The sequence below is a fragment of the Xenopus laevis genome, chromosome 6S (assembly GCF_017654675.1).
Source record: "Xenopus laevis strain J_2021 chromosome 6S, Xenopus_laevis_v10.1, whole genome shotgun sequence".
Taxonomy (NCBI): Eukaryota; Metazoa; Chordata; class Amphibia; order Anura; family Pipidae; genus Xenopus; species Xenopus laevis.
The window spans coordinates 104,712,146-104,735,627 of record NC_054382.1 but is presented as its reverse complement, the minus strand read 5'-3'; the positions used below and the strand labels follow the sequence as shown (position 1 = coordinate 104,735,627).

The window sequence follows — 23,482 nt, the reverse complement described above, 5'->3', positions numbered from 1 at the left end:
AGGAATATCCTTCGATCAAAAAAAGATAGGCAAGCCTATGGGGACCTTCCCCATAGGCTAACATTGACTTCGGTAGCTTTTATCTGCCGAACTAGGGGGTCGAAGTTTTTTTTAAAGAGACAGTACTTCGACTATCGAATGGTCGAATAGTCGAACGATTTTTAGTTCTAATCCTTCGATTCGAAGTCGTAGTTGTAGTCGAAGGTCGAAGTAGCCCATTCGATGGTCGAAGTAGCCCAAAAAAACCTTCGAAATTTGAAATTTTTTTACTTCGAATCCTTCACTCGAATTTAGTGAATCAGCCCCTTAGAATTTAAATAAGAGTAGGACTGCATGGGAAATGGCAATGCTGCTTTTTCTAGATAATGTGATTCCTGGTAGCATATGCCATTCCTGTACATGTGTTATTATTTAGATTACTTCTGCTATGTGACTTCTGGCAATCATTTCTTTAGGGGGATGCTAGGAAGCACAAAGATTGTTAAAACAATGCTTCCCAGTTTTATAGCTGCTGCTTTTGTCTCTATGAAGCACTAATTCCTTGCTTTGTCTTTAACCCTTTCTCTACTGGCAGGCTTTGATCCTTCTGCTTTGTGTGTTGCAAGATAACACACACAGACATTAATGTCATTTATGCTAGACCCCCAGCACAGGTTAAAAGTAATTTTACCAACGAGAAAATGACGTACAAAACAAAGGTTCTTGACATCACATCCCAGTTCTCCTATGTGTATCCACCTGTTATTTTGTGTAATGCAGCCACCCTATTTTATTTAATTTTATGATATTTTATTCTAATTTATATTGCTTTATTGTACTCTATTATATTTTAATTTATGGCATTTTATGTTTATATACTTGAAGAACTCAAGCAACATTACTTGAACATTGTATGGAAAAGCAATAAAACATTTCAGTGTTGAAAAAAAGTAATTTTACCCTGATTGTGATGTTAAAGGGATCCTGTCATCGGAAAACATGTTTTTCAAAACGCATCAGTTAATAGTGCTGCTCCAGCAGAATTCTGAACTGAAATCCATTTCTCAAAAGAGCAAACAGATTTTTTTATATTCAATTTTGAAATCTGACATGGGGCTAGACATTTTGTCAATTTCCCAGCTGCCCCATGTCATGTGACTTGTGCCTGCACTTTAGGAGAGAAATGCTTTCTGGCAGGCTGCTGTTTTTCCTTCTCAATGCAACGGAATGTGTCTCAGTTAAACATGGGTTTTTACTATTGAGTGTTGTTCTTAGATCTACCAGGCAGCTGTTATCTTGTGTTAGGGAGCTGTTATCTGGTTACCGTCCCATTGTTCTTTTGTTTGGCTGCTGGTGGGGAAAAGGGAGGGGGTGATATCACTCCAACTTGCAGTACAGCAGTAAAGAGTGATTGAAGTTTATCAGAGCATAAGTCACATGACTTGGGGCAGCTGGGAAATTGACAATATGTCTAGCCCCATGTCAGATTTCAAAATTGAATATAAAAAAATCTGTTTGCTCTTTTGAGAAATGGATTTCAGTGCAGAATTCTGCTGGAGCAGCACTAGTATCTGATTCATTTTGAAAAATGTTTTTTTTCCCATGACAGTATCCCTTTAAGCTGATGCTAGACATGGCTGATTCTTGGCAGGAAGGAAGGAATTGGGTTAGCCACCTCATATGTCAAGGAGAATAAACTCCTTGCAAGGTGGAAACCAAATTATAATTTAACTGTTACTTTCAGATTTAAAATACATTTACTGAACTAAGAACACTGTACACTTAGGGGCAGATTTACATAGGGCCGATGGTTAATTAACCCTTGATATTCGACTGCCGAATGTAAATCCTTCGACTTCGAATATCGAAGTCGAAGGATTTATCACAATTAGTTCGATCGAACTTAAATCGAACGATTCGAAGGATTTTAATCAATCGATCAAACGATTTTTCTACGACCAAAAAAACCTTATAAAGCCTATGGGGACCTTCCCCATAGGCTAACATTGGTGCTCAGTAGGTTTTAGGTGGCGAAGTAGGGGGTCGAAGTTTTTTTTTAAAGAGACAGTATTCGATTATCGAATGGTCGAATAGTCGACCAATTTTTAGTTTGAATCGTTCGATTCATAGTTGTAGTCGAAGGTCGAAGTAGCCAATTTGATGGTCGAAGTAGCCAAAAAAAATCATTCGAAATTCGTTTTTTTTATTCTGTTCCTTCACTCGAGCTAAGTAAATGGGCCCCTTACTGTAAAACATAAGAAGGGTTTATAGACACAAGAAGAGTTCCGTGACCATATAAATGCATGAGTCCCACAGTCTGAGTGCTTTTATTCAGGTGATGTAAGTGCAAAGTGTCTACTATCTTTAAAGGACAATTAAACCCTAAACATTAATATGGCTAAAAATGACATATTTTATTTACTTATTGCACCAGCCTAAAGTTTCAGCTTCTCAATAGAAGGAATGATCCAGAATTTCAAACTTGTCACAGGGGGTCACCATCTTGGAAAGTGTCTGTGACACTCACATGCTCAGTGGGCTCTGAGCAGCTGTTGAGAAGCTAAGCTTAGGGTCATCGCAAATTATCAAACAGAAAATGAAGTTGGCCTGTAATATATGCTGATGCTACAGGGCTGATTATTAAATGCTGATGCTAGTTGCACTGGTTTCTGTGCTGTCATGTAGTAATTATCTGTATTAATTACTAATTAGCCTTATATTGTGACATTTCTATTCTATGTGTACTGTATATTGTGAGTGGGTCCCTAAGATCAGCAAGTAACAGCAGCACAGAGCATGTGAATAAGCAAAAAAGAAGATGGGGAGCTACTGGCAGGGCTGCCATCAGGGGGGCACAGGGGGTACTCCTGTACCGGGCCGGGCCTACAGTCCTGAAGCAGCGAAAAGACCTGAAGCCACGAAAGAGCTGAAGTTGAAGTCCTGAAGCCGCGAAAAGACCTGAAGCCACGAAAATAGCTGATGTTGAAGTCCTGAAGCCATGAAAAGACCCGAAGTCATGAAAGAAGCCGAAATTTAAGTCCTGAAGCCATGAATTCAGTTCCACTGAACACCAATGTGTGTGTTTATTAAACCTCTAGTCACCAATGTATTATTTTAGTACTCTATAGGCCCCTACCACCAATGTTTTTTAAAAAAAAATATTTTCTGGGGCCCCAATGTTTTTTTTTATGTAAACCCACAGAGGGGATATTATTTAATTAATAGTAACACTAATTTTTTTTAATTCAACCCTGAACAAACCCTTTCAGAGAAACCAAGGCAGATAAAATACTACGACACCTGCTGAGATTAAAAAAAAAAATGAATAGCTCATGGTAAAAGAAAACAATAGTGATAACACTCTTATATCAGTTTTCGTATTAAGAGTCTCTATAGTAATATCCAAACAAATAAAACAATAAACATAAAGAAGGGATGTGTTTATATATCCTATAAAGTATCACAAACAAAGGAAACCATAGTAGGGTGAAACTGAATAGATTGGGGGAGGCCTACTATGCCTTCCTTTGTGTAATAACAAGAGGTTTGACAACACCAAGCAACTTACTCAGCTATACAAACACTAGAAGAAGTTAAAATTTGCTTACTGGCTGCATAATTCCGAATGACCGAGTAAATTCTGAATAAATTCGTGTAGTCCTGCTCTTCTTTGCTGGATAAAGTCTACAGTAAGAACAAGTAAAAAGAAGGTAAATTAAGGAATAAATGGTATTCAGTGCAATTTCAGTGACATGATGGGAAATATGAAACAAATGTGAGAGAGAGAAGGGATCTTAGAAAAAATGTTAATAATCAACTCCAGAGAAGGGACACTTCTTTTAAATTCTAACCTAATAGATGAAAATCTACTAGACTTTCTTGTCAACAGATGGGGATAACCTTTGACGTGTCATGGCAATTGATTAACTATTTAAAGGACCAGTAACACAAAAAAATTAAAGTGGCCTAAAATACTGAAAATATAATGTACTGTTGTGCTGCACTGGTAAAACTTGTGTTTTTGCTTCAGAAACACAACTATAGTTTATATATATAAGCTGCTGTGTAGCCATGGGGGCAACCATTCAATGCTGAAAAAAAGGAGAAAAGGCACATTATACAAAGCAGATAACATATAAGTGTTGTAGCATACAATGGGATTCGTCAGAACTTATCTATTATCTACTATGTGTTCTGTGCTTGAATGGCTGCCCCCATGGCTACACAGCAAATTGTTTATATAAACTATAGTTTTGTTTCTGAAGTAAAAGCACCTGTTTTGCCAGTGCAGCACAACAGTACATTACATTGTCTTCTTTTAAAATGCTTTAATTTTTTGGTGTTACTGTTCCTTTAAATAAACGGACATGGTGAGAGGCCTAAATCAAAAATGTATTGTTCCATCTTTTCATATGGATATCGCTCTAGCATAAATATATTGTCCTTTTAATTCCGTAAAATATTAAATACTCTTGGCAGTGACATTTTTTAAGTAGTTTATGTAGTTAGCGATCAATATTTATATCAAGGGCATTTGTCAAGTAACGCCTCACTTCTTGCATTTCAAAACTACTTAAGCCCCAAACTAAAACTTGCTTCTGCATTCCATTCAGTTAGATTTGCAGAAAAATTACAAAGCAGTCCTTTTCATCCTACTAAAGGCTCAAATGCAGGGTCGGAAAAAACTTGGTGGTCCCTGACCCTCATTGACCCCCGCCGGGCCAGACCCCCTCTCCCAATATTCATATTCTAACAAAAAACATTCTTTCGGTGCCTTCATGCATGCGTGCCGAGGTTCTACTGATACCATCCATCTTACCCCATCCATCTACCAGGAAGGGGCACAACCAATTTAAAATCACAGTCTGGATAGACTGTGATGCAAAAACTGTCCTCCTGAAGTGGCCAAACATGCGCAGATGATTGGGCAGCAAGGTCAGAATTAGCCAAACTACTCCAAAGTCCCCATAATCGCCTCTTATCACATCCCATAGGTATCACAGCAGTTAATATTTACAGAATTAATAAGCCAATACAGACAATACTATTGAAGTATCGAGTACAAGTGATATCTGTTACCTTACCCGGATCAAAATTATCACCAAATATCCTCTTTGCAGGAATCTTCAAGTTCATATATGGGTACTGTTTTCTAAGCTGTGCAGGAAAAATAAGATACCATGGTATAAGCAGCACTATACAGGAAAAATATAGTGGCATTTCAGTCTTTTGCCAAGCAGCACTACAGTAGGGGTAGAAACAACCACTAGAAGTAAAATGTGCTCCCACTTCTTGTTTATTAGGCTGTTACACCAGATCTTTTAAATTACTGTAGGCTTCACTTAGCTGGAGTATCTACGTAAATGATCATCACCTACAACAAATTTACACTTATTTATTATTATAAAACCATGAAAATAAAAGGATCGGGAAAAAACTTGACTTTTTCAGATTGTTACACGAAAATCGTGACTTTTTCAGATAGCCCCGTGAACCTGAATTTTTTGGAATTGACACTCGAAAAGTCCAAATTGTTTGTGATATCTGAGGAATCGGCTAAAAGCCTGAAATGTTCTGATTATCCTACGAAATATCTTCAAATTGTAAATAGGACCGCTGACTTCTACAGGACCTCGACAGGTTGAAAATGGAGCATTTTAAGATTCTCACAAATTGTAGATATCACTCTGGAGAACTGATTTCTCTAGTTAGTAATCACTTTATTTGAAAAATGCACTGGGTATTATAAATCTAGAAAAATCGGAATTTTTTTCCAGTAAAAATTCGGATTTTATAGTAAGAAAAAAATAACTTTTTTGGCATTCAGACTTTAATAAATAAAGTGTAAAAGTAGCTGAAAACTGAGCAAACCAGGACACTTAAAGGAGAAGGAAAGGTTAAAACTAAGTAAGCCTTATCAGAAAGGTCCATCTAAATATACCAGTAAACCACCAAAGTAGTGCTGCTCTGAGTCCTCTGTCAAAAGAAACACTGCATTTATTTCCTTCTATTGTGTACACATGGGCTTCTGTATCAGACTTCCTGCCTTCAGCTTAAATCTCATTGCACTGGGCAAGAGCATGCTCAGTTTGCTCCTCTTCCCCACCCCCTCCCTTCTCTACTGTAATCTGAGCCCAGAGCAGAGAGAGAGTCAGGCAGGAAGTGATGTCACACCACGTTAATACTGCAGCTCCTATCCTAAACAAGTTTCTAGAGCTTTTTACTCAGGTATGGTAAAACATTCTACAGAATAAATATAGCATTCTAGCTTGCACTATTGCAGCTAATCTATTGGCAATAAAATGCCTTCGTAGCTTTCCTTCTCCTTTAAGAGAGGGCAAAGTGCATAGGAGAGTAGACAGAGGAGCAGTCTAGACCACTGCCAGAAAATACATCAAGATCTTTAACTTGCTACTGTTTTTTTCTTTTTTGTGTGTATACAATCAGGGATTTTCTTTTTTTAAAAAACAATAAGTTTGCCAGGTTTAGGTTGCAAGTGCAGAAAAACAAGTGAGTACAAAAGAATGTATGACTTAAACCTTAGATACTAGGTAATATAAAAAAGGAAAGAAGCAAATGGTCAAAACTAAAATGTCAGTATCATCAAACAATATACTTACTGTGTTGTATAGTTTATCAAACTCTGCATAACGTCGGAAGACAAACCACTCATTCCGTCCCATAGACACTATAACTTTGTAAACCTGGTGAAGAAAATATACCAGATTTTATACCAGGTGTAGTTTGCTTTGCCAATTGTTATGCAAAACTCAGGGGAATGTACCATTATAATAATTTTAGGGTTACTACTATTGAATTTTCTACTTTGCACAAATATTCATAAACAATTTGACTTAACCAAACAGAACTTCATACATAAAAGATGTTTTTGCACACTTAGGGGCAAATGTATCAAGGGTCCAATATTAATTAACCCTCGATATTCGACTGGGGAATTAAAATCCTTCGACTTCGAATATCGAAGTCGAAGGATTTTGCGCAAATAGTTTGATGAAACGATCGAAGGAATAATCGTTCGATCGAACGATTAAATCCTTCGAATCGAACGATTCAAAGAATTTTAATCCATCGATCGAAGGATTATCCTTCGACCAAAAAAAGATAGCCAAGCCTATAGGGACCTTCCCCATAGGCTAGCATTGACTTTGGTAGCTTTTAGGTGGCGAACTAGGGGGTTGAAGTTTTTTCTTAAAGAGACAGTACTTCGACTATCGAATAGTCGAACGATTTTTAGTTCGAATCGTTTGATTCGAAGTCGAAGTAGCCCATTCGATGGTCGAAGTAGCCAAAAAAACACTTTGAAATTCAAAGTATTTTTTCTTCTATTCCTTCACTCGAACTTAATGAATGGGCCCCTTCAGATGGCCATAGATAGATCTTTCCATTGGTTTGTTTTTAATACAAATGTGTTAGAGCTGAATCATTAGATATACCGGTACAAAACAATACAGTTCTACCTGATGTTCCGGTGCCTTCAAAAGTGCCCAATCAAAATTTTCTGCCCAGTCTCATCGATGGGCCGAACAATATCCAAATCTTCTACTGATATTGGTCGGCTCGTCTCCCACCATAAAAGCACTGAATATCTTATGAAACTGTAAGGAAAATAACTAACCCTGGTGGTCTAGTGGTGCGGCGGGGATGCCTGCCGCTCCTCTTCTCATGCACCAGGTTCTTATTAGTGAGCGCGCGGCGCGCACTTCCGGGTCTAGTAGGCACATGCACGCTGACGTGATGATGTCAGCGCGCAATGGCGCAAAATTTAAAAGGGACCTTCCTGCTGTTTCTCATTGCCCGTGATTTGTTCCTGGTGCTTCTGAGCTTAAAGGGATACTGTCATGGGAAAAAAAAAAATTTTCAAAATGAATCAGTTAATAGTGCTGCTCCAGCATAATTCTGCACTGAAATCCATTTCTCAAAAGAGCAAACAGATTTTTTTATATTCAATTTTGAAATCTGACATGGGGCTAGACATTTTGTTAATTTCCCAGCTGCCCCTGGTCATGTGATTTGTGCCTGCATTTTAGGAGAGAAATGCTTTCTGGCAGGCTGCTGTTTTTCCTTCTCAATGTAACTGAATGTGTCTCAGTGAGACATGGGTTTTTACTATTGAGTGCTGTTCTTAGATCTACCAGACAGCTGTTATCTTGTGTTAGGCAGCTGTTATCTGGTTACCTTCGCATTGTTCTTTTGTTTGGCTGCTGGGGGGAAAAGAGAGGGGGTGATATCACTCCAACTTGCAGTACAGCAGTAAAGAGTGATTGAAGTTTATCAGAGCACAAGTCACATGACTTGGGGCAGCTAGGAAATTGACAATATGTCTAGCCCCATGTCAGATTTCAAAATTGAATATAAAAAAATCTGTTTGCTCTTTTGAGAAATGGATTTCAGTGCAGAATTCTGCTGGAGCAGCACTATTAACTGATTCATTTTGAAATCTTTTTTTTTTTCCCATGACAGTATCCCTTTAAGCTATATCTGTCTGAACCTGTTTTTGATTCCTGTTGTGACCCCTGCCTGGCTTTTGACTATTCTGACTTCTGGATCCTGACCTTTGCCTGAATACCGACTACCTCTTCTGATAAACCCTCTGATTGACTTCCTGGTTTGACCCTTGCCTGCCTGACTACGTTTATTCTCTGCCTGCCTAGACCCGGCCTGATCTGACTACTCTATTGCCTAACGCCTTGTACTACGACCTTCTGTCCAAAGACTTTGCTCTACAGTTGTGCCCCTCTGCCTATCCAGAACTCTCATCTTGCACCTCTCGTTTAAGTCCAGGTGGCATCCAAGTACGCCGAGGGCTCCTCCCGAGCACGAGCCGAGACCAGGGTGGTGTTGTTCTGGTGTTGGGTGCCGACCGTGACAGAAACTATGGCCACCTTTACTATGTAGTGGAGTGCAAAGCTATAGTTATTTGTATTTAGCCAATATGTTTGGCTCCCTGCTGTTATAATCGATACATTTTAACACAGAAAAGAATAATCCTCAAAAAGCAAAGTATAATGCAAATTATTGAGTTCCCTAACATTTTGCTTCCACTGTATCTACACATTGAAGTTCTTATCAGCATAAAAAGCAACCCCCAATAAAAGCATACTTACTGTAAATCTCTTCCTATTTTGGCGTTTCTCATTATAACTGGGGATTCTAACACTGGGGCAGTTAGACTTCGGTTCCATTGGGTTTTAACTTTAAACAATCTCAGTTGGATACGTGGGAAAATCCAGTAAACAGACAACTCTACCCACTTTTGTTGACCTCCAATATTGCTTTACATAAGCAATATTCCATCAAGCAACCTGGAGAAGACAGAAAAATACAAATAGGTTTGACTACATTATAATATATAATATATAATACTGACATAAGATTGAGGAAGTTCTAGCTTAATTTTAGCAGTTCGCCTGGTCTGAGGTGGTGAAGTCAACACTGGCGAAAGAGGTAACGTTCAGTAAAATTTGCACTTTACTGAATTTGAGGAGTAACGACTGTTCGTCAGAGCGAAAAGTCAACTGGCGATAGTTAGAGTGATAATGAACGCTAGCAACGGTCCTGTTCGCTAATGATTTTTCCTATAGGCATGTTAATGAATTGGCGATGTCACTGCGGATGGCAAATTGTCACTAGCGTTAGCCACTTCGTTTATTAGTGAATCTGCCCCATAGTATTTCAACATTTGAATACAAGATATTTTTGCACATATACATCATCCCTTCAGCTGACAGGAGATGCTGTGAGCCAAAAAATACAATAAATCTAAGGTTATGCTGACTAAGTATGCTGAGAAACTGCAGCTCATTATTAGATGCTGCACAGCAATACTGATACTGACCACACATCCAGGTCAATGCCTTACACAACACTGCATTAGATAGAAAGATTCTTTGCATATCTGCTTGCATTTCTGCAGTTTTTGAGTGCTGAGTTGGCAGGTCTAAAATCAATGCTGACAAGAAACCAGCCCAAAGGCCAAGCTGGTAGTGAAGATTCAATGAATACTTGCCACAAATTTATCAGAGCCATTTAATTTTGTTTACTCAAATGCAATAAGTTCCAGCCAAACACATAAAGAAATCTAGAAATCCATTAGGTGAGGTTTAACAACCTGTGGGTACTTGTACTGATAACATTGTTTCCCCTGTGCAATAATCTCCATCCCATTACCTTGCTGGTCACCTGCATAGGCTTCCTATATTCTTGCCATATTTTCCTATTAATAACATTGGAATCAAGCATAATTTTTACTGGCCAGGCCGGTAAAATACCAGCCAGATGGCAACCATACTCCCACCTCAAGGTTGGCATATCTCAAGCTTAATGGCCTGTGTATGGGGCCCTCCAACAGGCTTCCCTGATCGATATCCAGGCAAAAATCAGGCATATATAATTTGGAACAGGTTTAAAAATCCTGACGGATCGAGGATTGAATTGGCTAGTTGATGTCTACCTCTCTCCAACTCTAACCTCTTGTATTCCAGTCATTGAGAGCCGATCATTGGACCTTAGGGCACGTGATTGGATCAGCCCCATATCACCCATCTCAAGAGGATCTTTTTGTGTAGAGCCAGCTTTAGTGACATGGTCATGAGCAGGTCCTTTAATATCAGATCTCCAATCTTTCAAATGTGTTATTCTAAGCTTTGAAGAGAGCAGCCCTCTAAAGTCATGGACACACATGCATTTTTACAACGTGGTAACGGCGTGGTTTTTAAAAAAGCCGGCCGCCGCGTAAATATGCTAGTGTAGTGTGCCATTGCCTAAGCTTGAGACCACTTAGCGTATTTACGTGGTTGTTGGCTTTTTTTAAAATCTGCGTCGCAGACCGTGCCGTAAAGACGCATGTGTGTCCATGCGCTAATAATAGATATTGCATTTTCTAGTGTTAGACATGAGATAAACCTCACATATTTCCAAACAAAACCAATAAGGAAAAAAAGTTCAGCATAAACCACATTTGTTAAACTAAAGTTCAAAGGGTTAGTTTTAACCTAGAAACCTCGTTTTCCAAATTTGTGCAGAGGCTGAATCCCCCATTATTAATCAGTTTCCCATTCAATGTAAGTTGAGAACGGATGTTCAGTGTGCAGCATGTTCTGGATAACCACATTCCTTTGGACAGCTTCCTGTTTCACAACTCTATGTTTTTTCTGCATAAACCTGCAACACTTGCTCCCCAGTATTATTCTTGATTGGTTTCCTTTTTTGTCAGCACACCTTACAGAGCAATACGGTAATCTCTTTGGGTGAATTCTTCAATAACCTGTATGGGGAAAATTATTCAATAAAAGAACTTTTCCAGTCAATTTACCACTTCGATATATAATAATTCTGATGAAAACTCAAAATTCTTAAAATTATTCTGGAAAAGTGGTCAACATTTTCACAATGCATGGGTACAGTGACTGTTAAAAAAAATCTGCCATTCCAGACAGAGTTGCCAGCTTATTGGCCCACCATGTAAGGGGACCTGCATCAATATACCGTATACTTCTATAGTGCTAGGAAATTACACAGCGATTCACATAAATGTATATTAACTATCTTACAATAATTTAACAAATAAAGGTGGCCATACATGGAGAGATCCGCTCGTTTGGCGATGTCTCCAAACGAGCGGATCTCCCTCCGATATGCCCACCTCAAGGTGGGCAATATCGGGCTGATCCGATCGTGGGCCCTAGGGCCCAACGATTGGATCCTAACGATGCCTAACGGGCGGTCGGATCGCGGGACTGCATCAACGAATAGATGCGGCCCCGATCCGACGGGATTTTCTGTCCCATACGATCGAGATCTGGCCGACTTTCGGCCAGATCTCGATCGGTGAAGCCCGTCGGGGGGCCCCATACACAGGCCAATAAGCTGCCGACACGGACTGTCGGCAGCTTTTATCGGACGTGTATGGCCACCGTACGGAGTAAAAATGGTATCTAATCATTTGAAACATAAGGAAGATGAAAATGAGAATGTTGATTCTTTCTGACACGTTGATATCTAATCAGTCAAGATGCATTGAATATGATTTTCTAAACAGGTGGATTTTTGGGAGTGCTTGATGGTTTATTGAAGGAAGGGGAGCCAGAGATGACATTTGCTAGTAACTGTTTGCCGGTAGCTGCCATGTGTATGTGTGCAGGCAGATCTCATTCATTCTTCTCACCATATGCACGATTGCTGCAGAGGAATGCGTGTTTTTACCTTGGTTGAGAAAACACCTTGTCTGCTATTAGCCTAATGATCAGCAGTGCTGTCTAATTTTTCTTTCTGCAATGGGCAAGATAATCTCATATTCCATACATCTGAAAAAGATGTCATACAGATAAGACTAAGGGTAGGACTCCGCGACGCAAGAGGAGCCGACACGTTGCAATGCGACAAAACGCATGCTACATGTCGGATGTTCTAAAGAACTTCCGTTTTCTTTAGAACATCCGTTTTGTCACATTGCGAAGTGTCGGCTCCTCTCGCGTCATGGAGTCCTACCCTAAGGGCCATACAATTCTACAGAAGCCACATCCAACCCATGGCCCATTTTACAGAGAGCCCTGTCTTACAGTATTATGCTCTTAGTACTAAATAAGCAAAGAATGGGCCTGCAATACTGAATCCATACCTCCCAAATGTCCAGTTCATGTCCGACTTTCTCTTTGATCCCCTGCACTGAACATTCAGAAAAAGATACAAAGATTCTAACTTAATTGGCTTTTGGCAGAGAGCCCAGAATATGTGTCAGGTGCACTTAGACACTTTTGTAAAAATTTAAGCTAAGCAAAGAAAACATTAAGATAAAGAGGTCTCTTGGGGAAACTGTGATGTGCAGCTTAAAAGGCAATTCACCTTCATAAGGAAAACTCTACTAAAGAGCTATGAGCGCCAATTCTTTTTGTCCCTCTTTCTACTTCCAAAATGTTGGGAGGTATGCTGAAGCCTCTATCCAGTAGATAAATCTGCCCCCTGCCTAGGTGTCAGTGGGCCCTCTTGCTTCTAACCATTAGCCCTATTTCATGGTCATTCCCTATTTCTTAATGGTGAAAAAAAGCGTAATAATGGAAAATATACAGTGGCGGAACTACCGGGGGAGCAGGGGGTGCGAGCGGGCCAGGGCTCGCACCCCCTCAGGGCCCCCCGGCAGTCCGTGCGCCACCAACAAATGCGGCAAATGCGATCCTAGAGGGGGGCGCCCCCCTCTAGGATCGCTACTGAAAATATAGTAAGTAGATATAAAAGACTAGGAGAAAAAAGAGGTTGAGTGAGAAGGAATAATAGTTTGGAAAGTGGGCCCACAGTCCAAGGTTTTCTGGAGGGCCCCTTGCATCCCAGTCTGACACTGCCCCTGCTGGTCAAATTGTAGGTATGCCTGCATATAAAAAACTCCCACTACAATTCCCAGAGTCTCATTGAGCTAGTCTGACTTACACATCAAGTAGCAGCTAACACCAACAAGATGTTTTTACATTATTATTATAATTATTTAAAATTTCCTTATAAAGGGGTGACACTGGCACAGATCATGTGTTGCCTTTTTTTGGGTCCCAATTCAACTTGGCCCGCTGTCCAGGGGCCCATGTATGGGCTAATAATTTGGGTCCCTTAGTGAAAAGGGTTATTTTAACTTGGTAGTATGGGGCCCTTTGATTCATAATAATGGCCTTGCATGAAATAAATTCAATGCAGCTCCCAAACTTATGGTAAATAAACTAATTGGTCTCCTGTACAAAATGAAAGACTGGATAGCCGTCCTACATAAACATAACAAGATCTAATGCTACACATGTAATTGAAATGATTACTTAGAATCACTTTCTCCAAAAACACCATCAAACTTGAAGCTATAAAAGAATAATAAAAGACTGCTTCCTGCAGTCAGTATCCTCCATGCTCCCTAGCGTGTCATGGCAGACAACAGGAATTCCTGTCAGAGTTGATCTCAGAACACAGGCAGTAAAGGGGAGGGCAATGCTGACAGAAGTGCTACATGGGGTCAGTACCACTGATAACTGACTCTCCCAAACAGGGAGAAACATACTGAAAAGGAGCAGGAGTGATTCCGTGCAAAGTGATTGCTTAATAATGACAAAAAAAGTGTTTTCTTTTAATTCCAATTATATTTCATAGTGAACTTCCCCCTTTTGTACTTTCACAGCAGAACTATGCAAACTGCAGGAAAAAATATAATTTTAGCGAGAGCAGTAACATTTTTGCTGAAAACAAAACACATTGGCTCCCTTCACTTGGGAAAACAAGCCTATCTTTGTTCTTTAACTGATGCAGAATAATTTCTAGATTCCTGCTGTTGACAAACCAAAAATTGTTCGAAAGAAATCCTTTGTCTCTAACAAAATAACGCCAGTCCTAAGTGATACTAGTTCTGATTGTGTGATTGGCTGTTTGGTAGCCCCTATGCAAATTGGCAGCTTACGGGAGGCTCATCTTGGCTGTACACTTAGATTTTATGCCATTAAAACTTTCCTCCAAACTTTTAAAACGAGCAGACCGGAAGTTTTAGGGCTGACAAGTCGGAGGCGCTGAATATAATGGGAGTGATAGAAAAATCTCAGGTATAAACTACATGTATCCGACACTACACCATACCGCTCAACTGTTTTTCGCAGGACAGTCCCGATTTTGACAGCTCAACCCACCGCCCCAGATTGTTACTGAAATGTCCCAACTTTCTCTTTGATCTCCTGCGCTTACCAACCACAAAAAAGAAACAAAGTTACTAACTAAATTGGCTTTTGGCAGAGAGCCCAGAATCGACACTTAGGGGTATATTTATCAAAGAGTGAAGTTAATAGTGAAATTCCGCCACTCTCCATTCATTTCTATGGGATTTTTATAGGCGTATTTATCAAAGGGTGAACTTTCACTTTCACCCATTGATAAATACGCCTTTCAAAATCCCATAGAAATTAATTGAGAGCTGCGGAATTTCACTCTAGTGGCGGATCTTCACTCTTTGATAAATTTACCCCTAAGGAGCAAATTTATCAAGGGTAGAAGTGAATTCAAGGGAATTTTCGAAGTAAAAAAATTCGAAATTCTAAGTAATTTTTTGGATACTTCGACCATCGAATAGGATACTACAACTTTGAATTTACTTTAAATTCGATTCGAAGTAAAATAGTTCCAATATTCGAATATTCAATAATCGAAGTACTGTCTCTTTAAAAAACTTCGACTTCAATAGTTTGCCAAATTAAACCTGCCAAAGTGCTATGTTTGATCAAACGATTTTACTTCAATCGTTCGATGTCCAAATTCGGTGAAAAATCTTTTGACATTCGATATTCGAAGTTGAAGTACTTTAATTCGATGGTCGAATTTCGAAGTGTTTGTTACTCAACCCTTAGATAGTTTTGTAGCAGTTTTAGATAAGGAGGAAACTGTGACTTGCAGCTTAAAGGGCAATTCACCTTCATAAGCAAAACTGTTATAACACATAAAAACCACAGAAATGTGTTCAAACTTTCATAACCTGTCAAATGTTGTACAATGGACATGGTAATGAGGGGGTGTGGTCACAGGAATGGGTGTGGTCAAAAAATTGCCACATTCCGTGCACCAAATCTTTTTGTCCCTCTTCCTATCTCCAAAATGTTGGGAGGTATGCTACATGACTGTTGGATCCGACAGTCGTGTTGTGTGTAGTTTGCACCTGTGATCAGTCCAATTATATTCGGCACCTCTGACTTGTCGCCTACGCGACGGAATCGTTCATGGAGTTCAGCCCTTAGGCTTGCACTTGATTTGTTAATAGGTGCTCAGCTATAAACAGAATCCTAGTTTGTCCTACTGATTGGTGCCAAAGGGCTGGTAGTAACACTAAAAACATTGGCCCTGCAATAGATGAGATTTACAGAAAAATCTCAATATATAAACATAATAGTCATGACAAAAGGGCATTATCTACTCTTTACTAGGGATGCACCAAATCCAGTATTTTGGATTCGGCCGAATGACCGAATCCTTCGCAAAAGATTCGGCCGAATACCGAACCAAATCCTAATTTGCATATGCAAATATGGGGTGGGAAGGTGAAAACATTTTTAACTTCCTTGTTTTGTTACAAAAAGTCATGCGATTTCCCTCCCCAACCCTAATTTGCATATGCAAATTAGGATTCAGTTTGGCCAGGCAGAAGTATTCAGCCGAATCCTGCTGAAAAAGGCTGGATCCTGGCTGAATCCCGAACTGAATCCTGGATTCGGTGCATCCCTACTCTTTACTGTATATTACAATATTCAAAGCCACTGAGAAATTCCATGACCATAAAATGTCCCTGTCACTTTTTTTCCCATTAATGCATGTAACGTCCTATGATATTTGACCAATATAAATTTAAACTGCAAATTAAAACATTGCTGGGCCCTCTTACATACACAGTATGTGCCCCTAGTTTTATCAATTGTAAGTGCAAAAAGCAGTCCAGCTGTTTCAGGGGAAGTGGTTAGAAACAAATTCAGCTGAGCTTGGTTTCTAAATCAGGAGGTATAACCCGCTCAAAAGAATTACAGAATACTTTTTTTTTTTTACAAGAGATATCCTGTAAATTTCTTACTAAAAATAGTAAGATGAATTGTCAGCTATAAGGCAGAGATTACAGATACAACACAATCACAAGCCTCCTGCACATGTCCAGTTTTGGAAAGAAAACGTACTCCTGCCTTTATAACAGCTAATGCCTATAAAAAACAGATAATGGGAATTGCAGCCTATAAATCATATCACAGCAATGACTTGTTTATATTGTTTCAATTACATTTTTATAATAAGGTTACAGGACAATGCTTATGTACTCCTGACTGAACCATCTAAAAAACAATACTTAAAGGGGATGTCCAACTTTTTTTTCAAGTTTTTTAAATGTGTGCCTTCCTTTCTGACTCTTTACCGCTATCAAGGTGTATTAGTGATTATCAAGTAAAAGACAGAACTTTGTCCACTGGCTGATCTGACCAAATATGTATGTTTATTTGTGTGTTTATTTGTCTCTCTACATGCAGGATCTGTGCAAAAGGCAGATTTTGTTTGTACTGTAATCAGTTATTAGAATGAACTCTAATTCATCTGCTAAGAAAGGAAGCCCTGCTATAAGATATATTGGATCTAACTGTCAATGAATATCTGTCACCCAACTTCTGCAAGAAGACAGAATAAAGAGAAACAGATGCTGAGAGAGGAATAGTGAATATTTCAGAAACAATGCAGAATATTTAATTGATTGTATTTAGAAAGTTTCTTATTTCAGTATGATGAAGCTTATATTAAAACAATTTCCATTATTGTGATAGTTCCCTTTAATTTTAGAACTTTAGAAAAAAGAAAGCAGATGAAATACTGATATGTTTTAGAAGGTGGGCTGCCCCTGCAGGGTTTAGAGCATTTTGTCACTATATTGCTTTGAAGGAGAGGTACCCAACTCAGCAATAGGAGGGGGTGACCTGCAGTGTTTTGGTGCAGAGCAAGCTGTTATGGCAATACCTTCAGGACTGGGGCACCAAAGTTTTTCACCCAAACAATTTATTGTTCCAAAGGTTTGGTCACCCAGCCTTGCAGCAATAAATTGTTGGGATGGAAATCACCGAATGTGGGCATTTCCCATTAGTGATGCACCAAATCCAGAATTCTGTTCACGATGTGGACAGGATACTTCCCTTTTCAGCAGGATTCAGCCAAATCCAAGTGCCTGGCTGAACTAAATCCGAATCCCTAAAACCTAAGAGAATCCAAAAAATGTTTAACCACCCTAATTTGTATCTGCATATGCAAATTAGTGTTTGGATTTGGCTGTATCTTTTATAAAGGATTCGGCATTTGGCCGGATCCCAAAATAGAGGACTCGGTGCATCCCTATTTCCCAATGTAGGCAACAGAAAGTGACCTGCAGAGATGCCTGGCATATGAAACCCATGTCTCAAGAGAGATTATTTGATATCTAGTTGAAAATAATACAAGCTTAAGGACTTGCGAACAAAGTCATACATAGAAAATTTGCAGATTGCTAAATAATGTGTGGGGTTGTGACTAAATCACTGCATGTCAGCTTCTATTTATCTTGGCTTTAGAAAAGAGGGAATGAGTCCATTGCTAAATTGGGTCATTGGGCACTACTAGGTGTTTTGAATGCTGCTACATTAAAATGCCCTCCGTGTGTGATTATAGCCCAAACATGCTAGTAATTTAGGGTCCTTGTGAGTAGGATCTGTAGGAGAACAAGACACTTTCACTTCACAATAAAAAAAATAAGCTTTTCAGTTTTTAGTGTATGGAAATGAAATTGGTTAATTCAGTCCACATGCCACAATACATTACAGGAAGAAACACAGAAAGAGGTTTCAATGCACTACAGCCCAGGCTTCTCTCATGATATATCTAACTGACAGCTGTCCTCACTCCTCACTACAGAGTTGAAGGGCCAAATCCTGGACTGAGATCCAAGAGGAATGGTCTAAAGTTGCCCACCAAACAAATATTGCACAGGTTCACCACATCTATAGATGGGAAACTTGCACTGATGCAATGATACACTGAAGGGTGTAAAACACGTAGGGGCTGATATATCGTAGGTCGAATGTTAGAGTTTTTTTTTAACTTCGAATGAACTCGAATGACCTCATAATTTAAATAGTGTCTTATTTAAGAAAAAACTTGAAGTCCAAAATTCGAACTAATATTACTGACCAGAAAACTTGAATCGAATTTGACTAAACTCGAATCAAGTTTTTTCTCCGAAAAAAACCCTCAAATGTCAGGAAGGCTATTAACATCTTCAAATGGTCACTGGACCTCTGCCATTTACTTCTACACAAACTGTTTTAGGTTTTAGGCGGCCAGCCAATCGCAGAAGTTGATGTAAATAAATTTAGACTATCCAAGTTCATATATAGTTTATACATAGCTACCTCTATGTATAACCTTGGATAGTCTAACTTTATATACATCAGCTTCTGTAATTGGCTGTCCTAAGCTTGAATTTGATTGTCTTATATTCATTTCAATATCACAGTGTATTCAGAAGATCTTTAGCCTATGATTAAGTGCCCACAAGGCATGAAACGCGTATTGCTATATTATTTTGGATGTTTTTTTGCTAAAAAAAATATATTCCATCAAGCATTGGAGTGAAGTCCAGTTTGTGCCAGTTCACTACAAATATTCAATTATTGTATTGTACTATTGGAAGTATTGGAAGTCATGTTTCAGCCTAGTAGCCCTTTATCACATAAATACACCATAGAGATGAACAAGTTGTTTGTTGACAATGGACTACACTTGGGCTGATGATCATATAGGTTAATCAGAAGTGGCTGTCACCCATAGTGGCTGTCACCCATCCGAAATGCCATCACCCATAGACTCCATTTATTCAAATACAGTAGAACCCCCATTTTAGATACCCTTATTTTAAGTTTTCCCTGATTTTACATTGTTGTTTTGTGTTCCCACCTATATATTATGCATAATACATGATTTTCTAGTATGATAATCGAATAACAGAAAGATCTGTTATCTGGAAAGCCCTAGGTCCCAGACATTCTGGATAACAGGTCCCATACCTGTACCCAATGCCTACTATTCGTTATTAAAAATAAAAAGCATCTACCATTAACACACTATACTGTCATATTCTATGTACTATGTGACTGCCCCCTCCAAAAAAAAATGCACTGCACTTTGAACGCTGCTTTTGATGCCTATGTATTGTATCCCCCATACACCGGCCAGCTGGCAACCTTATGCTCATGTCTTAAATAACCCATTGGAAACATCTCCTTGCATTAGTACAGGTATGGGATCCGTTATCCAGAAACAAGTTATTTGGAAAGCTCCAAAATATGGAAAGGCCGTCTCCCATAGACTCCATTTTATTCAAATAATCCAAATTTTTAAAAAGAATTTCCTTTTTCTAAAATGATAAATAAAACACGAAATTGTACTTGATCCCAGCTAAGATATAATGAATCCTTATTGGAAGCAAAACCAGACTATTCGGTTTATTTAATGTTTACATGATTTTCTAGTATGAAGATTAAATGACAGAAAGATCTGTTATCTGGAAAGCCCTAGGTCGCAGGCATTCTAGATAACAGGTCCCATAGGGATGCACCGATTACAATATTTTGGATTCGGCCGAACCCCAAATCCTTCACAAAAGATTCAGCCAAATACTGAACCGAATCCGAATTTGCATATACTTGTTTTGTGACAAAAAGCGATGCGATTTCACTCCCCACAACTAATTTGCATATGCAAATTAGGATACGGATTCGGCTCGGCCGGCCAGATGGATTCAGCCAGAAGGATGCTGAAAAAGGCCGAATCCAGAACCAACTCCTGGATTCGGTGCATCCCTATCTTATATAACCCATTGGAAACATCTCCTTGCATTAGTGCATGTATGGGATCCGTTATCCGGAAACAAGTTATCTGCAAAGCTCCAAAATATGGAAAGGCCATCTCCCATGGACTCCATTTTATTCAAATAATCCAAATTTTAAAAAAGTATTTCCTTTTTCTAAAATAATAAATAAAACACGAACTTGTACTTGATCCAAACTAAGATATAATTAATCCTTATTGGAAGCAAAACCAGCCTATTCGGTTTATTTAATGTTTACATGATTTTCTAGTATGAAGTTTGAATCACAGAAAGATCTGTTATACGGAAAGCCCTAGGTCCCAGGCATTCTGGATAACAGGTCCCATACCTGTACCCAATGCCTACTATTCGTTATAGGTCATTAACATTAAAGGGATACTGTCATGGGAAAATATGTTTTTTTCAAAATGAATCAGTTAATAGTGCTGCTCCAGCAGAATTCTGCACTGAAATCCATTTTTCAAAAGAGCAAACAGATTTTGTTATATTTAATTTTGAAATCTGACATGGGGCTAGACATATTGTCAATTTCCCAGCTGCCTCCAGTCATGTGACTTCTGCTCTGATAAACTTCAGTCACTCTTTACTGCTGTACTGCAAGTTGGAGTGATATCACCCCCCCTCCCCCCAGCAGCCTAACAACAGAACAATTGGAAGGTAACCAGATAGCAGCACTAACACAAGATAACAGCTACCTGTAAGATCTTCAGGAAGAACAGCACTTAATAGTAAAAGTCATGTCCCACTAAGACTGATTCAGTTACATTAAGTAGGAGAAATAACAGCCTGCCAGAAAGTAATTCCATTCTAAAGTGCAGGCACAAGTCACATGACTGGGGCAGCTGGGAAAATGACAAAATGTCTAGCCCCATGTCAGGATTCAAAATTGAATATAAAAAAAAATCTGTTTGCTCTTTTGAGAAATGGATTTCAGTGCAGAATTCTGCTGGAGCAGCACTATTAACTGATGTGTTTTAGAAAAAAAACATGTTTTTAACCCTTTAAGGATTTTCAACACAAACCATCACTTTGGGTACAATAAGAGAGGGGGCTGTTTCCGATCTCTTTAGAGGAAGCACTATGGCAACCCCTACATCTATCCATGAACACACATTCGTACATAAACAAGGGACCCAGTGCACAGTAAGTAGTTGTTACTCACTAATAAGTATTATGAATCCACATGAGTGTGTGTTGCCACATTTCCTGTCTATGGCATATGCTCTCTCTCTCTCCTGTGAGCAAATACAGTGAGCAGCAGCCTGTGACTAACTCGGCCTCGTGTCGCTGCGGCTAATAATAAATAAAAGCCCCGAACTTACCGACAGCAGGAGCCGAGGGCAGTGCGACAGTCCTGCTCTTTCTGAAGTTTGAACTCTTCTGTTTCCTGGATTCCCGGCTGCACAAAGTGCTGTGTTTCCAAGTCAGGGAGTTGTGACAGTGGGAGATCTGACGTGTCAGCGCAGCGCCCCCCAGTGGAAGCCCCGCGCAGTTATACGGCTCGGTACCAGTTGTACAGGGAAGTTTCCGTTTTCCATGCAAACTGCGTGTAGGCTGAACCCAAGCTGCCAGCCTTTAGTTTTCCTCGAACACGTCCCGTAGCCTGACACTTATGTAAATAAGAACCATTGCCGAGAACTTGCCTACGAATATTTTTTTCCCACCCCCTGTCAGTCATAGGCCACTCCCTCCTCCTGAGCTCCCTGCCTATAGCCCCTCCAGAGCCAATCATATCGTCTTTGATTCTCAGGCCACGCCTCTAGTTCCTTTGTGCAAGGTGGGTTTAGGGTCAGGGCACACACTCAGATATGGGGAGATTAGTCGCCCAGCTAGTATGTAAATCGCCGGCGGGATAGTGCTTGGAGCGCTTTGTTTTCTGAATTTGCCAGAAGTTTCCTCATGATGCAGCTTCGGCCGCCCGCTAGAATGGCAGGCAGTTAAAGCAGACTAATCTCCCCGAATCTGAACGTGTGCCCTGAGTTGTTCATCTTTGAGTTAACTTATAGGGGCACATTTACTTCAAGTGAAGGATTAGAATAAAAAATACTTAGAATTTCGAAGTCTTTTTTTGGCTACTTCGATCTTCGACTACGACTTCGAAATCGAACGATTCAAACTAAAAATTGTTTGACTATTTGACCGTTCGATAGTCGAAGTACTGTCTCTTTAAAAAAAACTTCGACCACCTACTTCGCCACCTTAAACCTACCGAACACCAATGTTAGCCTATGGGGAAGGTCCCCATAGGCTTTCCAAGCTTTTTTGGATCGAAGGAAAATCGTTCGATCGATGGATTAAAATCCTTCGAATCGTTCGATTCGAAGGATTTAATCGTTCGAAGTCGAAGGATTTTACTTTGACGGTTGAATATTGATGGTTAATTAACCCTCGATATTCGACCAATAACAAATGTGCCCCCAAGTATGATGTAGAGAGTGATATTCTGAGACAATTTGCAATTGGTTTTCATTTTTTGTATTATTTGTAGTTTTTGGGTTATTTAGCTTTTAATCAGCAGCTCTTCAACTTGCAGTTTCAACAATCTGGTTGCTGGGGTCCAAAATACTCTAGCCACCATGCATTGATTTGAATAAGAGACTGGGATATGAATAGGAGATGGACCAAATAGAAACATTACTACTACAAAGGAGCAATAACAATAAATTTGTAGTTTAACAGAGCATTTGTTTTTTAGATGGGATCAGTGTCCTCCCTTTGAAAGCTGGAAAGAATCAGAAGAATAAGGCAAATAATTAAAAAAAAAGCTATGAAAAATAAATAATGAAGACCAATTGAAGAGTTGCTTAGAATAAGCCATTGCATAACATACTAAAATTTAATGTGAATCAGCCCTTTGAAAGGAATGTTTATATACAGCCTTAAAATAGTAAAGCGGTATGAGGGCAGAGACACGGTCAGATTCGCCCAGCAACAAATCTCCTCATCTTCGGGGCGACTAATCTCCCTGAACTGCCGTCCCCTGTCTTCCCACCAGCTAGAATGCAAATTGCCGGCAGGATGCTTCTCAGAGCGCTTCGTTTTCAGAAGTCACCCAAAGTTGCCTCACGCTGCCTATAATGTAAATCGCCGGCGGCA

The 23,482-nt window shown here is 39.4% G+C and overlaps 1 protein-coding gene across 3 annotated transcripts in view; it reads right to left on the bottom strand.

Annotated features, from left to right (window-relative positions):
- The window catches only part of sgk3.S (serum/glucocorticoid regulated kinase family member 3 S homeolog), a 39,997-nt gene extending 17,957 nt beyond the window's left edge, over positions 1 to 22,040 (bottom strand). The window contains exons 1-6 of one of the 3 annotated variants that reach the window (XM_041567915.1): positions 21,709 to 22,040; positions 11,000 to 11,263; positions 9,105 to 9,302; positions 6,600 to 6,683; positions 5,064 to 5,136; positions 3,588 to 3,663 (exon numbers count right to left, since the gene is read on the bottom strand). In XM_041567915.1, the coding sequence (XP_041423849.1) occupies positions 3,588 to 3,663; positions 5,064 to 5,136; positions 6,600 to 6,683; positions 9,105 to 9,182 (311 nt within the window). In that variant the 5' untranslated portion in view covers positions 9,183 to 9,302; positions 11,000 to 11,263; positions 21,709 to 22,040. Of the gene's footprint in view, positions 1 to 3,587; positions 3,664 to 5,063; positions 5,137 to 6,599; positions 6,684 to 9,104; positions 9,303 to 10,999; positions 11,264 to 12,616; positions 12,634 to 21,708 lie in introns of those variants that run through there. The other 2 variants (XM_018223768.2, XM_018223769.2) reach the window with 2 other exon arrangements.
- Between the last annotated feature and the right edge of the window lie 1,442 nt (positions 22,041 to 23,482).